Source organism: Camelus ferus, chromosome 20 (assembly GCF_009834535.1).
Source record: "Camelus ferus isolate YT-003-E chromosome 20, BCGSAC_Cfer_1.0, whole genome shotgun sequence".
NCBI classification, from domain to species: domain Eukaryota; kingdom Metazoa; phylum Chordata; class Mammalia; order Artiodactyla; family Camelidae; genus Camelus; species Camelus ferus.
The window spans coordinates 16824001-16844255 of NC_045715.1; the positions used below are offsets into that span (position 1 = coordinate 16824001).

The 20255-nt window shown below is 38.9% G+C and overlaps 1 protein-coding gene across 3 annotated transcripts in view; it reads right to left on the reverse strand.

The window, feature by feature from the left end:
* The window catches only part of GPLD1 (glycosylphosphatidylinositol specific phospholipase D1), a 45675-nt gene that overhangs the window by 20786 nt on the left and 4634 nt on the right, over positions 1-20255 (reverse strand). For 2 of the 3 annotated variants that reach the window (XM_032462582.1, XM_032462581.1), the window contains exons 3-10: positions 13096-13174; positions 9525-9622; positions 8947-9057; positions 7965-8013; positions 7048-7102; positions 3097-3204; positions 2861-2888; positions 2623-2762 (exon numbers count right to left, since the gene is read on the reverse strand). In XM_032462582.1, coding sequence (XP_032318473.1) covers positions 2623-2762; positions 2861-2888; positions 3097-3204; positions 7048-7102; positions 7965-8013; positions 8947-9057; positions 9525-9622; positions 13096-13174 — 668 coding nt within the window. The remainder of the gene's footprint in view (positions 1-2622; positions 2763-2860; positions 2889-3096; positions 3205-7047; positions 7103-7964; positions 8014-8946; positions 9058-9524; positions 9623-13095; positions 13175-20255) is intronic. The other variant, XM_032462583.1, reaches the window with a different exon arrangement.

Here is a 20255-nt window from a genome sequence, read left to right on the forward strand (position 1 = left end):
ACCCATCCCCTTTCCTCTCTGGTAACCATAAGTTTGCTTTCTGTGTCTTTTGTCTTTTCTGTCTCAAATGTTTTCACTTCTCACTCTCATTCTTTTCAAAACAAAAATTTATAAACTAAATAATTAAACAGGAACAGAGTATCACTTTTTACAAGTAAAAAGGCTTCTGATAGAATATAAGAGGTAAACTTCCTCCCTCACCCTGAACAGAAGCACTAAGGGAGTGGATATCACGTTAGAAGAGTCTTTTCTAGAGCTAGGAGTATTTTGCAGGAGAGGAAGATTTGTCCAGAGGTCACTGGGGGAGTTTCAAGGCAGTATGAAGGGAGTGTGGAGCCCGGGACAAGAGGAATTTGCTGGAAAAGAAATTCAGAAAAGAGGTGGGAAGAAGCTGAAGGCAAACTTTGTCCATCAGAATCTTTCTTCAGGCCAGCTTTAAGCTGAGGAAAAGATTTTTTCTCGAATTCTCTTGTCTCCACCACCAGGATTTGGACGGCAGTCTTACAAGATTAGCATTACAGTTACAGATACTTTTTGAGTTAAGAAAGTTCTAGCTGGAAGTGTAACTACTGTTATTTTATTGTTTAAGAAAATATCTGATGACTTTCAAGGAACACAAATTTTCTTTGGAAGATCACCTATTAGTAAGTACAGAAACGTTTATAATATAAAAATACATGTTTTTCTTTCTGTCATGAATTCATGTTGCCTGTCTTTGGAGACTTCTCCAGATTTCCCATAAAGTTCCATACATGCTGATGAATCTTTCTTTGTAGATGTGTGTAAAGGTGCGATTCATTCATGGAATTTTCTGGTTGGACAAATGAAGACCAGATCAAGAGACAAGAAATCTGTTCTTTCTTGGTGACCTCCTCCTTATTACAAAATAAGGTCCAGCTGTATAACGCTCCTTAGCTATTTGGACAACCTAGCCAACAACCAGACACCAAAATTGTTTTCCAATTTAAGGATCAATACACATGGACTTAACAAATAAATGCAGGTCCTTTGCGCTAACATGGCCATGTGTTATGAATCCTCAATATAAACTTAACTTCCTGTGAATAATACTATTAGTGGCCAACACTGAAGCATTTTTTTTTAAACACTGACGCACTAGTAAAGCATTTACTATACACTAAACCCTTCACAGGAGTGAGCTCATTCACCTGGCACAACAACCCTATGATAAAGATAGAATTATTACCATCTACACTTTATAGATGAGGAAACTAAGGCTCAGGGAGATTTAACAATGTGTTTGGGATAACTCATTAGGGAGAAGTGGGTCTCTTAAATTCCAAAGCTCATCCTCTCTACAACTCCTGTGTGCCTAAAAGCCCACAGCCATCAAAGAGCTTGGGGGTTTTAATTCAGGTTGATTTTCTACTATGAAAAGTAGTATTTATATTGGATTGTTTCTGTCTGCCAAAATGTTACTCACTGAGTCTTAAAAGCAAATTTAGTATCTACCAGCCTAGGGTCGAATTTACCATCAAAGGGAATTTGTTTCCAATCAACATAACATATATAATTGTGTTGCTGAATATATACATTGTGTGTATGATATAAAACAGGATATATATAGTTATGGTTAACATTCTTTAAATACTAGCAAATATTTCTAAGGGCAAAGTAACTTCATCCAGTGTATACTCTTCTAGAGCTATGCCTATAAGGGCCACCAAGCCTATAAGCCCCAACCCTGCTATGATCTTCACCTAGAATAGCCACCCAAGTGCAGCTCTTATCACAGAATCTCTTCCTCAGTGCTGTGGCTGCTGCTTAAGCTTCCTGCCCTGTCCTTGCCCGGCAGCAAGTGCTGCCTCCAATGGCCCCTATCCAGACCCATCCCTATCCTGCTCAGTTCGGCAGCATGGGAGCAGCTGCATCCTCACAGGTATGGTTGGAAATAGGTTCTGCTAGAACCCTGGCTCCCTCAGACTATAGGTAGATCCTGAGAGAGCCAAAATGTCTACTACAGCTGGAAGTGGGGATAAGACCAGCCACCCTGGTCTACGCCTCACCTGAATCTCTGGTTGACATTCGTCCTGGGTGTGCTGGGGAGGAACAGAGAAGGAGCTGGAGGTTGAAAAGCTATCCCCTCTGGGCTAGATGTCAGATCCCAACAGAGGCTGTGCTTGATGAACATTCTCATTTCAGATTTTATTTTGGAGAGTGGGGGTTAGGTGGAGTACCCTTTGTAACCCCTGAACCCAGAGAGGTCCAGTCAGGGTGAGGGTAAAGATCGCCACATCCTTTGCTGGAGCCTGAAGAGAGCTCCTTCCCAAAAGAAACTCTTCTTCCCCAAAGAAACAGAGGCAGCACAACAGTGGAAGTGGATTCCTTCCCACCTGAGCCATTTCTCACAGATGACAAATTCTACAGTATCTACCGCTCCATCCCTAAAACAGGAGAGACATCAGCAAGTCTAACCAGATGGGAACCAGTTGGAGCTTTGACATGACAGTTTCCATTCTTTTCCTTCTTGGTTAAGATGGGACAGTACTTCTGGAATTCTTTTTCCCCTTCATTTGATCAGTTAAAAAACCTGAGAGTTATGTTGGGGACAAGGGGTAGCAAGGCAGGGAGTGACTGGTAGGAGAAAGAGTAATAATTCACCTGGTTCCATTCTCTAACATGAAGCTCGTTAGATGGTATATATTACTGGACCAAAACATCATGTCATCCAGTCCACCGAGGAAGTATTCTTGAAACTGTTCCACCAAAAATGGGGACTTTCTGGAGTAAGTGGGGTAAAGCTATGGCAGAGAGAAAGAGAAATAAGTCAATAAATAAATAAGGTGTTACTCTTGGTATCTTTATAACCCTTTAAGATTTTGAAGAATGACACCTTTACCTTGGAAACAGCTAACATCTCACCATACCTGCAACAGAAACAATAATTTTGCCAGTGAGATGGGGCTTCCACAAAGAAGTGAAGCAAATAAATGAAGAAGGAATTCAAAAGCAACTGCCTTTGAACAAGCAAAATCCATAAATCCGAAGTCCACTCTCAGGAAACTACAACATCGGAAACTGTGTTAACGAAGTCACAGCAAAATCCGTTACAAATTTTCCCCTAGTTACACTTACATTTCCAAGAACTGAAGGTATGAACAGTCAACAATGGCTTTTTTGGTGATGACTTCTCGGCCATAGAGTTTCTTGTAAATTTCCAGCAGATCTTCAACGGGCACGTACCTGAGAAAAGCATTAGAATCAAGTTACAAATTGTTTTGATTCTGAAGTTGAAGGTCATTAACAGCAGCAACTACCAATTAGTCCAAGATTATTATGTGCCAGACACCATGCAAAGGGCTTCATATACATTATTTATTTAATCCTACCAACCACCTGGTTGGTACTATCATCCTCCCACTTCACATACAGGACACTAAGGTAATAAAAAAGTTCAATAATTTGCCCAATGCTGCAAAGCGAACAACTGGTACCTTAATCAAATATTTATGCAAAGATAGGAAACTAACTATAAAATATAAAAGGGATGTTTAGCTTTGTGAATTCATAGTTCAAGGAGCAATATAAACTATTTTATTCTTTTAAGTTGAATTATTCACTAAAATCATTGTTTCAAAAACACCAAAAATGGCTCCTCACCCTGAACATCCTACTTTCAGAGTAAAATATGCAAGGTAGTAAAAAAAAGAATTCTAACTCAAGCTTTTGGTTCACAGATATTAGTTATTTCAGTTGGAAGATGATCAGCATCTTAAAAATTAGATTTATACTGAGTCATCTTTTATCTTTATTTCAAAAACCTTAGAATATACCAGACAGCAATCACAATCAATAAATTTTAGTATATTTATAAGAAGGAATCTGTTGAGATGTCCATATTTTATTTTTATAAGAGCACCAGAATGGTCCACCCAATAAACTTAGCTTAAAAGTCTCGACAAAATAACAAAAATATATTTTTTTTAATGAATCACCCAGCTAACAAGAAAGTGAAAATTTTCTAAGGCCAAAACCAAATTGAAACTGGAAACTTTGGGAGGTAAATGAGTGGGAAAGCCAGCTTTCGCCCTGAAGACATCTGCCAAACTGTGGGAACCCAGGGGTTTTCTGATGGCTGCCTGGTGTGCAGGAGACAGGGAATAAAGTATAGAAATCACCCAAAGTGGACCATCTCAGAGGAGACTCTGCATGAAAGTCTACCCCTTCTGCATGAGTAATAAACCCAACATACTAACAAGGACAGCAAAGAAACCTGCCTGTCTTCATCTTGGCAATGGATAAAGAGAGGGGAAAATATCTGCCCCTATAATTGGTAACCAGTCTCAGCCCCACAGATGTTTTCCCTTGCATGCATGCTATCTGTGTAGTCCGAACAACTTCAAGGACTGAATGTAACTGAATGTGGTCCCAGGTTGATGTGCCTAGAGCCAGCCTGCAAAAGCCAAGAACAAACCCTCTCTGGAGAAAAGCCAATCTACCTCAAACCTCGAGAAATTCAATCACTGCAGAATATAACTGAAAGAAGACCAGATCCCCAGCGAGGCACAATTTGAAATGGACGTCTAATCCAGTGCAGACTACCCTGTGTGGAGAGTCGGGGGACCTCGCATGTCACTGCTGCCACCACCTCTTCCTGGGCATCCAAAGGCCAGCTGGCCTCATCTAATCTGGGAGTGACTTGTTGGTGCTGGGCCTCTCTTAGTTCTGAGGCAGCTGGACCAGGGATAGGAACGATCAGCTTGCCAAGCCCCCAGCTCTGCTTCCTCTTTGTTCTGCAAGTGCTCCTCCCAAGTCCTAGATCTCCGTGCTCTAGGAGATAGAAGCTGGGACTGGGAGATAGAGTTATGTCATCTGACTGCTTAGTAAACATTTGAAGAAAAAACAAACAAGAACAACAACAACAACAAATGTGACTACAATAATATCTTATAAACAGACTTGAGCATTGTTAGATATAAAGAATCACTACATCATTATAAAAGGGTCAATTCACCAGAAAGATGTAAGATTTTGAAACTTGAATGTACCTAACAACATATCTTCAAACACATATAACAAACTTTGACATAATGACAAGGGGGAGAAAATCCACTATCATTTTAAACTAATAAAATGTGTAAGACCTTGATGGAAAAACTTATAAAACTTTAAAGTCATTAAAGACAACTTGAATAAAATATATAGCATATTTATGGATAAGTAGACTCAATGTTGCAAAACTGTTAATTCTCTCCCAATTGATCTCTAGAGTCAATATAATTCTAATCAAAATTCCAATGGGATTTTTCTTAGAACATAGCAACTTGATCTTACCACTTTATTTGAAAGAGCCAAGGCAAGAGACTAGACAAGGTATGTTTGAAGAAAAACAACAGGTAGGGTAGTCAGCCTTAATAGACGTCAAAATGTATTGTAACGCTGTTGTCATTTTAAAAATCAATATTACTCAGAGATAGTCAATTAGGCCAATAGAACATGATGGAAATCTCAGAAACTGACCCACATACATAAGGAATTTTAATTTATGTCAGAGAGGGCACTACAGATCAATGAGGAAAGGGTAGACTGTTGAAAAATGGTTCTGAGACAGTAAGTTATCTCTAAAGAAAAAAATAAAATTTCTATCAGAGTATACAAAAAATTAAGTCCAGGTAAATTAAAGATATAAAGTTAAAAAATGAAACTTATAAAAGATTTAGAAGGCTGTGTAGAATAACCTCATGCCCTCAAGGTGGGGGAGGGTTTCTGAAATAAGACATCAAAAGTACAAATCACAAAGGAAAGGATTGAAATATTCAACAACGTTAAAATTAACAAATTCTGTTTATCAAGATACACCATAAAACAAGTAAAAAGACTTGCCACAAACTATAAAAAGATACTTGTAACAAATAAATGATAAAGTGACAAAAGATTAGAAGCCAGAATATACAAAGAACACTCAGAAATAAAAAGGACAAACAATCCAACAGAAAAACAGGCTAAAAACCAAACAGGATTTTCACTTAAAGTGAAACACAAGTGATCGATAAAATATGAAATATTCAGCCTCTTTAGTAATCTGGGAAATGCAAATTAAAAGCTTAAGGAGGTACCATTACACACCAAATATGTTTTTTAAAAGTGTTTAAGTTCAACAATACCAAGTACTGGAGAACACAGAAGCAGGAGAACAAGCCGATGGGAGTATAAACTGGGAAGATCATTCTGAATGAGCGTCTGGGATTTCTCGGTTCAGTTCATCAGGCATAAGCCCTACAGCCCTGCAATTCCACTGCTGGTGTCAGTTACTTGAAAGAGATTCCCCTCCAGGGCACAAATGTAGGTACAAAAACGCTCATAGCAACACTATGTATGAAGCGAAACCACTTAACACTGCCTACACATCCATTAACATTAGAATGAAGTTGATTCATTTTGGTGCATGGAGGACTACAGAGTGGTGAAAATGGGTGAACTACAGCCAAACTTTTCAATATGACTAAATCACAGAAAGATCATTTTAAGCAAGAAATTAAATCTTAAAAATTTCTATTAAGTTTCATCTTAAGAAGAACACAAGCTGTGTAATTCTAATCATCTAAAGTGAAAAACCATGTACTATTTTGCATATGCATACATCCCTAGGTAGTAAAACTATAGAGAAAAGCAACAAAATGAGTAACAGAAAACCTTAAGGCAGTGGTTATCCCTGGAGACAGAGAAGGTGACGTGACAGAGGAGGGAAGGCGTGGAGCTTCTAGATCCCAGGAATGCTCTATTTCGTAAACTGAGTGGCAACTACACGGGTGAGCAGCATCCTTTTTATTTATAAATATACATTATCTTACATGTTTGGTGTAATTCACATATCTCTAGAAGAATCTAGACTATTCATTTTTTAAATTTTTTTAATTGAAGTTCAATATCTTGTACTCAGACTGCTCAAATCTGTAGTTTTACTTCTTATTTACAAATGCAGAAGACTCCTAATGACATTGTAAGTTCTATTTTCTAAGGAAAAAAACGAGTCAAGCTCCCAACTGCCATTTAGGTATCCCATATTTAAACATACGTTGCTCTTACCAGTGCCGTGCAAGGTAATTAAAGTTAAACTCAAACTGGCTCAACACGTCTCCTCCTATGATATGAGAAAACATTTACATTTGGTGCATTAGTGACAGTACACAGCATGCTGCTTGGAGCACAAATTTGCATACTCCAGGTAATTAGTTCTTCACACTGTTACAGGTTTTTTTTCATTATTTTAGGTATAGGTGTGTCTTTCTTTAAGAATAAGTGATCTTTTAAAGTCTTAGCTAGTGAAATACATGAATTAAGAAAGGATCACCCAGGAGCAGGGGGGTGTATAGCTTAGTGGTAGAGCACATGCTTAGCATGCATGAGGTCCTGGGTTCAATCCCCAGTGCCCCCATTAAAAGAAATAAATAAACCTAATTATCCAACCCTAAAAAATAAAATAAAAATTTTTAAAAAGAAGAGATACTTCAATAAAAAAAAATACACATATACAAAGAAAAGAAGAGAATTACCCATGTAACAAAAAGGTTTTTTACTTTAAGGTGGACCATGAGGGTTCTTTAAATCATCACCACTCACCATTCACTTTGTATATTTAAAGGTAATTTACTACAGAAAAAAGGTGAAATTTACCAATTTAAAGCTAAAGTATTAGGAGACACTTGGTAATGAATTTTAATCTGACATAAAAGTAAAACTTTTCTAAAATTATGACAAGTCAGTGATGAAATGTGATTTTTTAAATAAAAAATACATATACACCACTTTTCAGAAGTACACCTCTATATTAAGTGAGGTATGCCTGTACTCTAAATGAACAGCAATATTAAAACAGAAGGCTAATTAGCACAGGCTATTGGAAGAGATAGAAAAAAGACATATTTAAGGTACAGTAGTGACTTCATTGCAAATGAAATATAACTCCCACAGAAGAAACTTTGACAAACATAAACAAACAGTACCGAAATCACCAGTCGGATGTGCCTCGGAATAGGAGTTGTGAAAATCAATCTGAGAAAGAGAGAGAACCATCTGGTGTGTATCAAAAATTGAAGCCCAAACTCCTAGCCCACTGTTAAGCGAGGAGTGGGGAGATGACAGCCTAACCCAAAGGACTGCTGAGGACGCCTAGTGGGCAGACGCACTTTTCAAAAGAACATTTAACTTTATTTTATTTGTTAAAAAATTAGGGAGGAAGGTATAGCTCAGTGTAGAGCATGTACTTAGCACGCATGAGGTCCTGGGTTCAGTCCCCAGTGCCTCCATTAATAAAAGAACAATGAATAAAAACCTAACTACCACCCCCTCCTAAAAAATTATACTGGAAGCTGAGTTGTATACGTCATGTTTTATAGCAGATAAGCTACTGCAGACTTTTGCATCTTATAGGATATACAAAATCTTCACTAAGCACAAGTTAAAACTTCTCACCGAATGGTATTTATACCAATGAATGTCCAGAGGGGACTTTCAGAAACTAAGTCATCAGGTAAGATCACAATTTTCAGTGTGGGGATATAACATCTTCATATAGACAAGTGAAAAGGAAAGAAAACAAACAAAAAAAAAAACATGTGAAATGATTACTTTTAAATAGAATCGAGTAGTAAGGTATGCATAACCTTGTTAAGATGCACAGCTTGAATAAAACAGAAAATTTCTCAAATCTTGTTTGTGACTAAAACAGAACATCCCACCAGTGGCTGTTTTCAGGGCACAGGAGTCATTCTGCCTACATGGATGAATTTACCCAGGTAGCAAGAAGAGTAAAAGGAATGAACAGGACAAGATAGAAATCTAACGAATACTGCTTTGGGCAAAGAGTCTCGTCTCCACATGACATCTGAATCACGTAAAGTTTTTCTTTTCATAAGGGTCTGTTTTGGATCTTGGGTATGACAGAGCCACGCCCATACAGTCATTAACCCAAAGATAAGTACTCACAGCTCCCATCGTCTCAAGGAAGCCCTGTTCAATGCCCAGGCTGTGCCAGCTGATGTCTGCCACCATGTGAGAGGTAATTCCAAACAGGAACGCTACCAATTTCTCTGTGTCCTGCCAAATAAGCAAACGAGAGTCATGTGTGTTTGGGTTATTTTATAACAATCTCATTAAAAGTTTTCATAAATATGAATTAATTTCCATTATTGAAACTTAACCCCCAAAAAAAAAAAAAAAAATCAGAGACAGGTACATTGTAGTTTCTAGTACCCAAAACACATGGAGGACTTTTGGAAATGTTTTCTAGTGCCTTGGAACTGCTTTCAGATTAATTTACTATTGGAGCAAAACGACCAAGTGACGTATGCGAAACTTAAAAAAAAAAAATCATGTATTCGGGTATTAACTAGCCACCTAGCCACCGGCGCCGTCCCACGAGCTGTGTTTGGCACTGAAGGAGCAATGGTGAGAAGCCCTCACAGAGTCTGGGGGGTGGAGTCCCAGTGGGTGTAATGCAGGTGCAAAAACAGGACTTGGCAGGCCTGGAACCGGGCATTTTTAGGATTGGAGGCTGCGCCTACCTTATCCCAGGGAAGGGGGTAGTTCTCTCGGATATAATGAACGCTCGCATTGAGAAATGGAGTCCAGTGAGTGCTCTCAGACACATCATGGAATTGTCCTGGTAAAGCAAAAGCAGGCCTCAGGATTCTTTCTGAAACAGTTGGAGATTCTCAATCAAATCTTCCACCACCGCCTGCTGCCTTGCTGTGTCCCATCTCCTTCTCCCCTCCAAGCCCCTTGGCTTCCTGGGTCAATGTTCAAAGGAAGCCTCTAGAAAAGAAGGGCCAGTCAGAAGAAAAAGGAGCCCAAACAGCTTGTAGCATCTGGAAACAGCTAGGCTGCAAGAAAGGTTGGAATTATTTTCAAACAATAAATGCTGGAAAGGGTGTAGAGAAAAGGGAACCCTCCTACTCTCTTGGTAGGAATGTAACTTGGTGAAGCCACTATGGGGAACAGCATGGAGGTTCCTTAAAAAACTAAACATAGAGTTACCATATGACCCAGCAGTCCCACTCCTGGGCATATATCCCAAGAAAACTCTAATTCGAAAAGATACATGCACCCCAATGTTCACAGCAGCACTGTTTACAATAGCCAAGACATGGAAGCAACCTAAATGTCCATCAACAGATGACTGGATAAAGAAGCTGTGGTGTATGTGTGTGTGTGTATACACACACACACACACACACACAATATGTACACACAATATATATATATACACACACACACAATGGAATATATATACACAATGGAATGTTACTCAGCCATAAAAAAATGAAATAATGTCATTTTCAGCAACATGGATGGACCTAGAGATCATCATATTAAGTGAAGTAAGTCAGACAGAGAAGGACAAATATCATACAATATCACTTATATGTAGAATCTTAAACAATGATACAAATGAACCTACTTACAAAATAGAAAGAGACTCAGAGACATAGAAAACAAACTTATCATTACCAAAGAGGAAAGGGGGAGGATGGACAGATTGGGAGTTGGGGATGAGCAGATACAAACTACTATATATAAAACAGATAACAACAAGATCCTACTGTACAGCACAGGGAGCTATATTCAATACCTTGTAATAACCTATCAACTATACTTAAAAAAAAAAAAAAGGTGGAAGTGTTTTCAATTTCTGTGCCCTAAAGCTAAGGAGGTAAGTTGAAGGTTTTTTGGTTTTTTTAACCATCTTTTCCATCACAGTCAGCCTCCCTAACAGCACAAAAGCAGATATTCCAAAGGCTATCAAGCATTTATAATTATTATTAAATGGTACAGGCCCCAAGAGTGGGCAAAGCAGTGTCCCATATACCTCTTTATTCCTGCATGAGGGATAAAAAAGGCAGAAACTGACATCTACTGTATACCTTCAAATGCCAGATTCTTCGTGGAGTGTCAGACGTCACAGGGATAATCGAAAGCAAAACTCCAGAGTTCAGATCCCTCAGGTCAACTTTTTTATACTGTTGTTAAAGTAAAAATAGTCCAACCAGTTTTAAATCATTGGTTTCTCTGAAAATGATTTTCAAAGAAGTTGTAACTAAGAAATGCGATTTTCTCCATCAGTCGTCCTAGAAATAAACTTCCCGTTCCCATTTTACAGAACACGGTCGAAATCCAGAATTAAGTATAGTGGTTGCTCTTTGACAAACCTCCTTACAACCAAATTGTCAGATGAACCAAAACTCTTTGTTCTCTCTGAATATCATAAAAGAGAAAGGCCACATCCCAGGGCACGCTGGATGCTGGCAGCTAACAGGCCGCGGTGCAGGCCCAGGCACGTCGGCCCCCACGGCTGTGCTGTAGTTTAGAGGGTCAGGCAGGTCTGCTTCTAATCCTATTAGAGCCAGTTGTCCTTGTGATTGCAATTATAGAATTTAATTCACTATTAGGTAAACTGATGAAATACAAGTTCCCAAAAAAGTGGCTTCTTGGGCAAATAAGTACCTAAGAAACTTGAGCACTTTCCAAAGATGCCATAAAAGTCGATCACCAAAGAAGAAAAAACTACTGCTGAAGTAGAACTGTATGAAGCAAAGGTAAGATTTGGAAAAATTCAGAAATTCTAAGAGGAATCTGCATCCAAGTCCTTGTCATCAGTACATGCTTTTCTTAATTCTTTCTAATTGATCTTTATTTCTGGCACAGATTGGTCCCAATCTTTACAACATATAAAAGGATATCTTATCTATTGATGTATAAAAAGTAGACGATTCTGGATAGTTTGCATTCCTCTTACATTCTTCTCAGAACCTTTACTACTGTGTGTTTTGTCCATCTCTAAACATGGCATTTGTTAAGCAAAAGCATCTCAGATTTCATGGACAAAATTAATCTTTTACTTCTTTCTTTTTTATGTAAGGTATCAATGAACTGGTAAAATATCAAGAGACGTTACAGTTTGGGAAGTGCTAAATTAGAAATAGGTTATTCTGTTATTAGAAAGAGAACCTCAACAAGCAGGCAAAATAGTAGGACAAAGAAAGGAAAGTTAACAGATTAAGAGAGAAACAAAAAAACCTTACAAATATGAGAAACACAAAAGCTTGGTTATCTGAGATCATAACTATAAGAGTGAGTAGCTCTAAACATTTCATTGACTTTAAAGGCATCACTGTATTTAAGAAAAAATAGGATAATGGCTGATGATGACCTTAAAATTCCAAAAATGGTTTATGCAGTGACCCTCTGTACTGGTTGTCTTTTGTCTGTCCCCCAGACCTGCTCTCCATCCTACTCCATCCTGTGCTGTGCCTCTGAGATGACCTGCCTCAGCTGACTTCTTAGCCCTCTGGCTTGGGTTGGGTTGGGTTTGGCCAATGCAGGGAACAACAGGAGATCAGAGAAAAGGAGGAGAGAGAGGGTGGGGTCTTCATTCCCCCAGCTCCCCTTCTGTGGGGTCCCAGGGGGCCAGCTGTGTCCCTGAACTCAAGGTCCCATCAAGTGGCCCCTGCCACGCAGCTCTGTCTGCAGCACCAGCAACTGCTCTCTCCTGATCCCTTGCAATTTTCTTTGTCCTGTGCACATCTTTGTAAACAATCCCCGTATAAAACTCCCCCTCAAAGGACTCAGTTTGTGCATCCCCTTCTATGCCTGCTGGGACCCTGACTGATACAACCCATGAGCCCTGTTCACTAATAACACTACCTTGGATTTGCATAACATTTGACAAAATAACATGCACTAACACCAACAAACTCAGCAAAGCAGCAAGGCAAGGCACTCACGTTATTGTTACAGACATGGAAGCTAAGGCTCAGTGTGGAAGTTTCTTTCTCAAGGTCACAGGCTAACAGACAACATAAAAGGAACAAAAACTCAGACCTCTGGATCTCTTTCAGAATGTTTTCTTCTGCCACGAAGCAGGAAAGCAAGTAAGGGCACGTAGGATAAAGCTTTTAGAATTTCTATGCTTAAGCGGGTAAGTTTTGGTTAAATGGAAAGCGCACCTATCTGAGCTAGGTCACTGACCAACGATGGTGGAAAATATAATGTGCTAGTTTATATTTTTTTAAGTCCTAGCTATTCCTATCAACCAAGCAAAAGTGACATCGGTCGGTCTACGAATCTTCATCTTACCTCTTTCACAGATGATGGGGTAAAACGAATCAGGAAACACGGTTCCAGCCTGATACGCATCCTGGTGTTCAAGTAACAGCTGGAGAGCAGGAAAATAGATTAGAGGGCAAGAGTCAACAGTCTGGGCAAAGCAGGCCCAGTCCACGCCCAGCTACGGGATGTCAGAACAGTGTGACTGGGGCAGGGGCAGGGGGTGATGGAAGGAGGGCAGAAAGGAAGGAATAAAGAAATTATAAAAATTCATGTATAATCCAAGACAACATCCAGCAATATATCTTCAGGTTCTTTCCTACCAAAAACAGACAGGCTAACTTAAAAACAGCAAAAATCAACTATTTGAATTTCACCTCCCTTCATTTTATTTCCTCTCTCTACCCAGTAGAGCAGGATTTCCCTAAGGCTATTTCACTGACCTAGAACTGGCTGGTGGTAAGATTTCCCACGATTCAATGACAACTAGTAAAATGAGAAAAATATATACATCTACACACGCATATGTATCGGTACTGATACTAGTGTACAGTAGCCACCTGTACTTTGGCGTAATATTATATCCTTTATAGCTTAAAGGTTAAGACTAACATTTTGGAGGGTTAAAAAATGTCCTTTCCCTTTTAAAATGATGTAAAATCCATGGCAGAGGACTAGTTGCCTGGCTCACTCCATCCCATTCCGCCCTGCTTTTGGCTGCGCCCAGATGCACGCTGGAGTCTTGGAAAACGAAGACTGTGTTCCCCAGCACTCATGTCTGTCAGAGCCCACTTCTCCCTCCCTGGCTCCTTTCGCCAGCATGAAAGTGCTTGGCTTTTCCCCAGCAGAGGTAGAGGGGGTCCAGGTGATCACAGGCAGGGTACAGGGCATCCGTTTTGCTAGTAAGGAGTGCGGCTGAGGTGATGAGGGCCCAGAGCCAACGGTCAAGGTGCTGGCTTTTTACTTTCCAAACTGTGTAGGAGACAGTTGGACGTGGAGCTAGCAAACAGGGGAGTGGCTGGCTGACTGGGCATGGTAGCCTTGGCGGGCCAGGTCTGTGTGTTGTTCTGAGAGTCCTTTCTGGATACTTAGTCTAGAGCTTTCTCCTCCAGCTCTCACACAGTTTATCAGCACTGAATTCCCTAATACTTAGTATTGAGCTCCTCTCAGCATAAACTAGCCAGAGAAGTTTCCATGATCTGCAAATATACCCTGACAATATGGGCAAAGTAAAAGTTTGGCAATCCAACTTTTAAATTTTTCAATAGGAACTTACTAATAACATAGGCTATATATGGAAGTAACAAAGAAGTAGCTTAAAGAACTTAAAACACAAGGAAATACAGTATGATCTATTTTTCATTTTTGTCTTTCCAAGCAGTATCTCATTCCCAGTTTTCTAAAGACAGAATCACTTCCATACTGATCAGGGGAGCTGACCACAGGGGTAAGAGGCCAGCGCACCCACTCCCACTACAGTGTTTGGCTCAGAGATGCATGTCTGATGGAACCTGGTTCAGTTAGAATCTCCCCCAAGATCTCTCAGCTAGAGCTGTGAGGAAGCTGCCCTCTTCTCTTTGGGAATTTTAAACTTAGAGGCTGAGTCCCGGGTGGTCTGGTCTCTTCCACTGGGAGAGAGAATGCACCATCTAGACCTCCTGGTCCAGCTCTGCCCCGGGGCTACCAGTCACATGAACCAGTAAATTCTCCTTTTCTTCCTAAAGGTAGTTTGAGTTGGACTTTTGTCACTTAAAAGTAATAATTAACTTTATTAAATATTTACCTTGCCAGCCACTGTTTTCGTCACTTTATTAAGACTTGTCAAATCTGTATCTCCCCGCGAGGTAGACAGTGTTATTTAACATGAAAAAATGTTCCTAAAGTAAATTTTAAAAGTTAAATGTAACAGCCAAATTGTCAAGAAACTGCTGTAAGAAAAAAAACAGTACAGAGGTAGGATGTATCCTTCAGATATAAAAGTACATTTTTAAGCTACAGAAATAAAAACGGTATGATATCAGAACCAAAAGAGTCAGATCAATGAAACAGAATAGAGTAAAACAGACTCAAGCATACATAACTTAACGCGTAACAGATGAGTGAAGGATGGAATTAACAGTGGGGTCGGCACAACCCCATGGCAATGAATGTGCCAACTTTTTTTTAAACAGGGAATCCATACTTAGCCTAGGTGACACTGACTTGAAATTAACATTACCAATAACAAGTCACTAGATCCCTATCATGCTTTATGCCATAATAAATACAAGATGAATTAAAATGTGAAATGTTAATTTTATGGCTCCACTTTGGGCAAGACAAATTTTCAGTGAATAATTGTATAATCTCAGAATAGGAATGATACTTCTAAGTAAAATAGGCAGAAACCATGAAAGAAAAGACTGATGCACTTAACTACACAAAAATTTAAATATCCTGCATGGTAAAAAGAACCCGAAACAAATCTAAGAGAAAAATAAATAACCACGAGAATCATCTGACACACAACAGGCTAGTATCTTTAATAAGTGAGCCATTCTTACACATCAAAATAAATATCCTAATAGAAAAATGAGCAAAAGACATAGGCAATTCACAGAAGAGGCAATAGAAATAGTCAAACACTGAAAATATATTTAATCTCATTCATAATGAATCAATACTTAAAATGCCAATAATCTATAACAAAATACCGTTTCCACCTATTAAATTGGCAAAAATGAAAAAAGAATTTAAAAAAATAGACCATAAGAGTGAATCTGTTTCCAAATCTGAAGATAGTTAAAGAAATTTCAATGAAATACCTGAGCAGTTTAAGGATATTAATCCTTTCTTGGTCATGTATGTCTTCCCTGTTTTATTTATTTTTTTCATTTGTTTCTGGGCCAAGAAGACTCGACCAGTGGTGCCAGGGCTGAAGGGATTTGGCAAGCATAGTCAGGAAACTGATCTCACACAAAGGAGATTGAGCATGGAAGAATATATATTGAAAATAATGGAGGCCAGGCTTCTCACTGTTGGAGAAAGGAGTTAAGGACACAGAGAAGGCTAAAATAGATCTTGTGGTGATGAATTGGAATTGGAGATATTTTCATGTGAACTCATGGTTTTAAACAGGTAGATAGACAGAGAGACAGACAAAAGCCAACTTGAAACCTGGGATAATCTGGGCACCAAGATAAATCATTTTAGTAATGGGATATAAACCTCTGAATAAAATAGAAATTTGTGAATGTATACCGATAGAAAGTCATGGATAAATGGGAAGAAAGGAAAAGCTCTGCCTTACAGCAGAATGTCACCTAACAAATTTAGAAGAAATGATGGAATCAGATAAAGAGTTTGACAATCACCATCATAATTATTTCAGGCAAGAATCATCAATAGATGCTAAAAGTTTGATGAGAAATAGGATATTTACATTACCTCAATTGATCCCTCCACAAACTACTTACTTACTAATTAAATAGAAAGTAGAAAATACTTAGTAACTTTCCAGTGTAAAAGTGTGGCAGATACCATCTTAACCAAGTGATAGGACTTCCAACAGGACTTCTGCTTCCAGGAAGATGGAGTGGATGTACTTTTCCCTATTCCTCCTGCTAAATACAACTAAAAACTCTGGGCACTGTAATCAAAAGGAACACAAGAGGACTCTGAAAGGTAGAGATAAATAAGCTGATTGGCTAAGAAATTCAGGACCTGAAGAATAACACTGTGGTGAGTTCTGAGTTTTCTTTTTGCTTCATATGTCCCAAACTGGATATTGGAAAAGCCAGCCACCTAGAAACCCCAATGGGTGTAGACAAAACAAAACAAAGCCACAATAAAAGCCTCTTCTCTCAAGTCACAGAACCAAGAAAGAGACAGCCTAGCAAGACAGAGAACTCTTTCGAAATCACCTCTCTACTCCATGCAAACATCACAGAAAAAGTCTGTGGCCCTACTCTTCTCCACCAATAGCTAAGATCTCACGGAGAACCTAGACATCCCCCTCAGCAGGCTGCAGTGAGGTGCCCCAGCTCCCTCCTGGAGTGGGGCCAGAGAGGCCAAGGATGAAGAATGAACAAGAATGAAGGACTTTCACCCCTGCCATCCTGCCCCCTATTCCTACCCTTTGGTGTCAGTGGAGACCATGAGGAGAGCCCAGGCACCCGATTCCATCTGGCCGTAACAAAGAACCTCTCCCTCTCCCCACTTTGGAGGAGAGTCAGAAGAAGCCCAGGGGAGATGAGGACATCCACCCCACCCCTCTGACATCAGTAGGGGCCATGGTGAGGAGCAGCAATTAGGCACTCTTACCCCTCCTGGCCAGGGAGGCATCAGGAGGCCCAGTGGGGAACCTTAAATTCTAACACCAGTTGGTAGTTGGTAGACAGTGTTCCCCCACCCCTTCCCCTACCATAGTGGTATAGAAAGAAACCAACTAAAACAAGAGGTTTAAATAAGATCCAGAATCTCATAATCTACTACCTAAAATGTCCAGGTTTAAATCAAAGATCACCCATCACACCAAGAACCAGAAAGACATCAAAAGGAATGAAAAAAAGATAGTCTATTGAACAGATCTATTGTTCTGCCAACAGTGAGATGGCAGAAATTTTTGAATTATCTCACAAATATTTAAAGCAGCCATCAGTAAACACTACAGTGAACAATTACGAACACACTTGAAACAAACAAACAAAAAATCTCTCAGCAAAGAAATAGGAGATACAAAGAAGAACTGAATGGAAATTATAGAACTGAAAAATGCAATAGCTGAAATAAAAGTTAACGTCATCAGAAATGGTACAAGGTGACATCATGTGCTTTCTGATACAATGCATTGAGAAGAATACAGCCTCACTTCAATGGTCTATAATATTTCTGCCCAAAAATAACCTACAGCAAAATCTAATCATGAAGAACATCAGACAAAACCAAATGAAGGTACATTCTACAGAGTGACTGCACTGCACGTCTTCAAAATACCAAGGACATTAAAGACAAGGTAGGCCTGAGGAACTATTCCAGGTTGGAGGAGATCAGAAGGAACTGACAACTCAACACATGCTCCTGGATTGGTTCTGGAACCATAAAGAATATTGAGACAACTGGTGAAATTGATAAGAGGCCTGGGTGATAGTGTTATTTCAATGTTGATTTCCTGATTGTGATTATTATACTGTGGTTATGTAAAAGAGTTTTTTGGCTTTTTTTTTTTTTAAAGGAAATCTGTCCCTCCTTATCCATGGTTTTGCTTTCCTTGGTTTCAGTTACCCGTGGCCCAAAAACATTAAATGGAAAATTCCAAAAATAAACAATTCATAATTTTTAACTTGATGAAATTCTGAGTAACATGATGAAATCTCACACCACCCTATTCCGTCCACTCGGGATGTAAATCATCCCTTTGTCCAGCATAGCCCACCATTAGTCTCCTAAGCATCGAGTTATCACATTGCTTGTGTACACTGGCCCTTACCTTACTCAGTAATGCCCCAAAGTGCATGAGTAGTGATGCTGGCAATTTGGAGATGCCAAAGAGGAGCTGGAAAGTGCTATCTTTAAGTGAAAAGGTGAAAGTTCTTGACTTAATAAGGAATGAAAAAAAATGTATGATGAGGTTGCCAAGATATACAGTAAGAACAAACGTTCCATCCATGAAATTGTGAAGAAGGAAAAATGTGCTAGTTTTCCTGTTGCACCTCAAACTGCAAAAGTTACAGCCACAGTGTGTGATAAGTGCTTAGATAAAATGGAAGAGGCATTATATTTGTACAATAAGACATTTTGATAGAAAGATCACATTCACATAACTTTTATTACAGTATATTGTTATAATTGTTCTACTTTATTATTAATTACTATTGTTTCTCTTACTGTGCCTAATTTATAAATTAAAGTTTATCATGGGTCCATAAGTATGTATAGGAAAAAAGAGTATATATGGGGTTCAGTACTATCCATGGTATCAGGCATCCACTTAGGGTCTTGAAATGTATCCCCTGTGGATAAGGGGAGACTAATATACACAAGATGTACTGAAGGATAATGAGTACCACGTCAGCAACTAACTCTCAAATGGCTCAGGGAAAACCAATATGTATACAGAGGATCAACAAGCAAACATGATAAGTTATCAACAATTGGGCAAATTGGGTAAAAGGTATATGGGAATTGTCTATTTTTTTTTCAATTTTTCTATCAGTTTTAAATCATTTCAAAAGAAAAAGTTAACAAAGGTAATTGGTTAAATAAATTATGGTACATTCTGGGTAACAGAAAACATGTAATTGTTAAAAGTTATTCTGAAGATCTCTATTGATATGAACATGAACACAGACATGACTATATCTCTCATATAGTAAATGACAAAAAAAGGCAAGTTTACAAAATAATGTATAAACTTCCTTTTTAAAAAAAGAGAAAGTGCTAATAAATATAGAGAAAATGCCTGGAATGATTTAAAGCAAAATGTTAACATTGGTTATCTCTGAGAATTTTCTTTTTCTTTTTCTTTTTTTTTTTTTTTTAAACAATGAGCTTCTATTAGTTTTTTAATCAGAAAAGGCAAAATCTACCCTGTGGGCAGGGAGGGAGGAGCAGGGCAGCAAGGACAGCAACAAACCAAATACGATTGCTCTGATTTCCTGGTTAACATATCACATTCTGTTTATTCTTGTAGAAAGAGAGTAAATAACAGGGCAGTTATGACCACCAATGTGAGGTCCACTTGATTCTTACTGTTCTGATAAATTAATACAATGGTTTTCTCAGCTTTATGCATTATTCTCTTATTAATGTGACTATCGTAAGTCAAAGTCAGTATAATGCAGTCACCTCCGGATGTGTTAGCCAAAGATAATCCCAGAACCAACAAAACTCAGACCCTAAATAAGCAGAACTTGCCAAGATACTGCCAGACTGTGGGGATCTGTTTACGCAGCCAGCTAGCATCCTTCAGGTAACCCCCCTTTGCATCCTTTCACCAAACTGGATCAATGAGTGCAGAGATCACCAAAGAACCGATTTTAGTAGGGAGAAAAGAGAAACTGCAAAGGTGCTCACAGACGGAGATATAAAATAGATCACCAATCTCTGAAAAGGGATTTGATGATAACATGATAAAAGTAAAGTAATCCCTATCTGTCTCCATAAGTTAAAAGGGGGCCACATGATCCAGCAGTCCCACTCCTGGGCATATA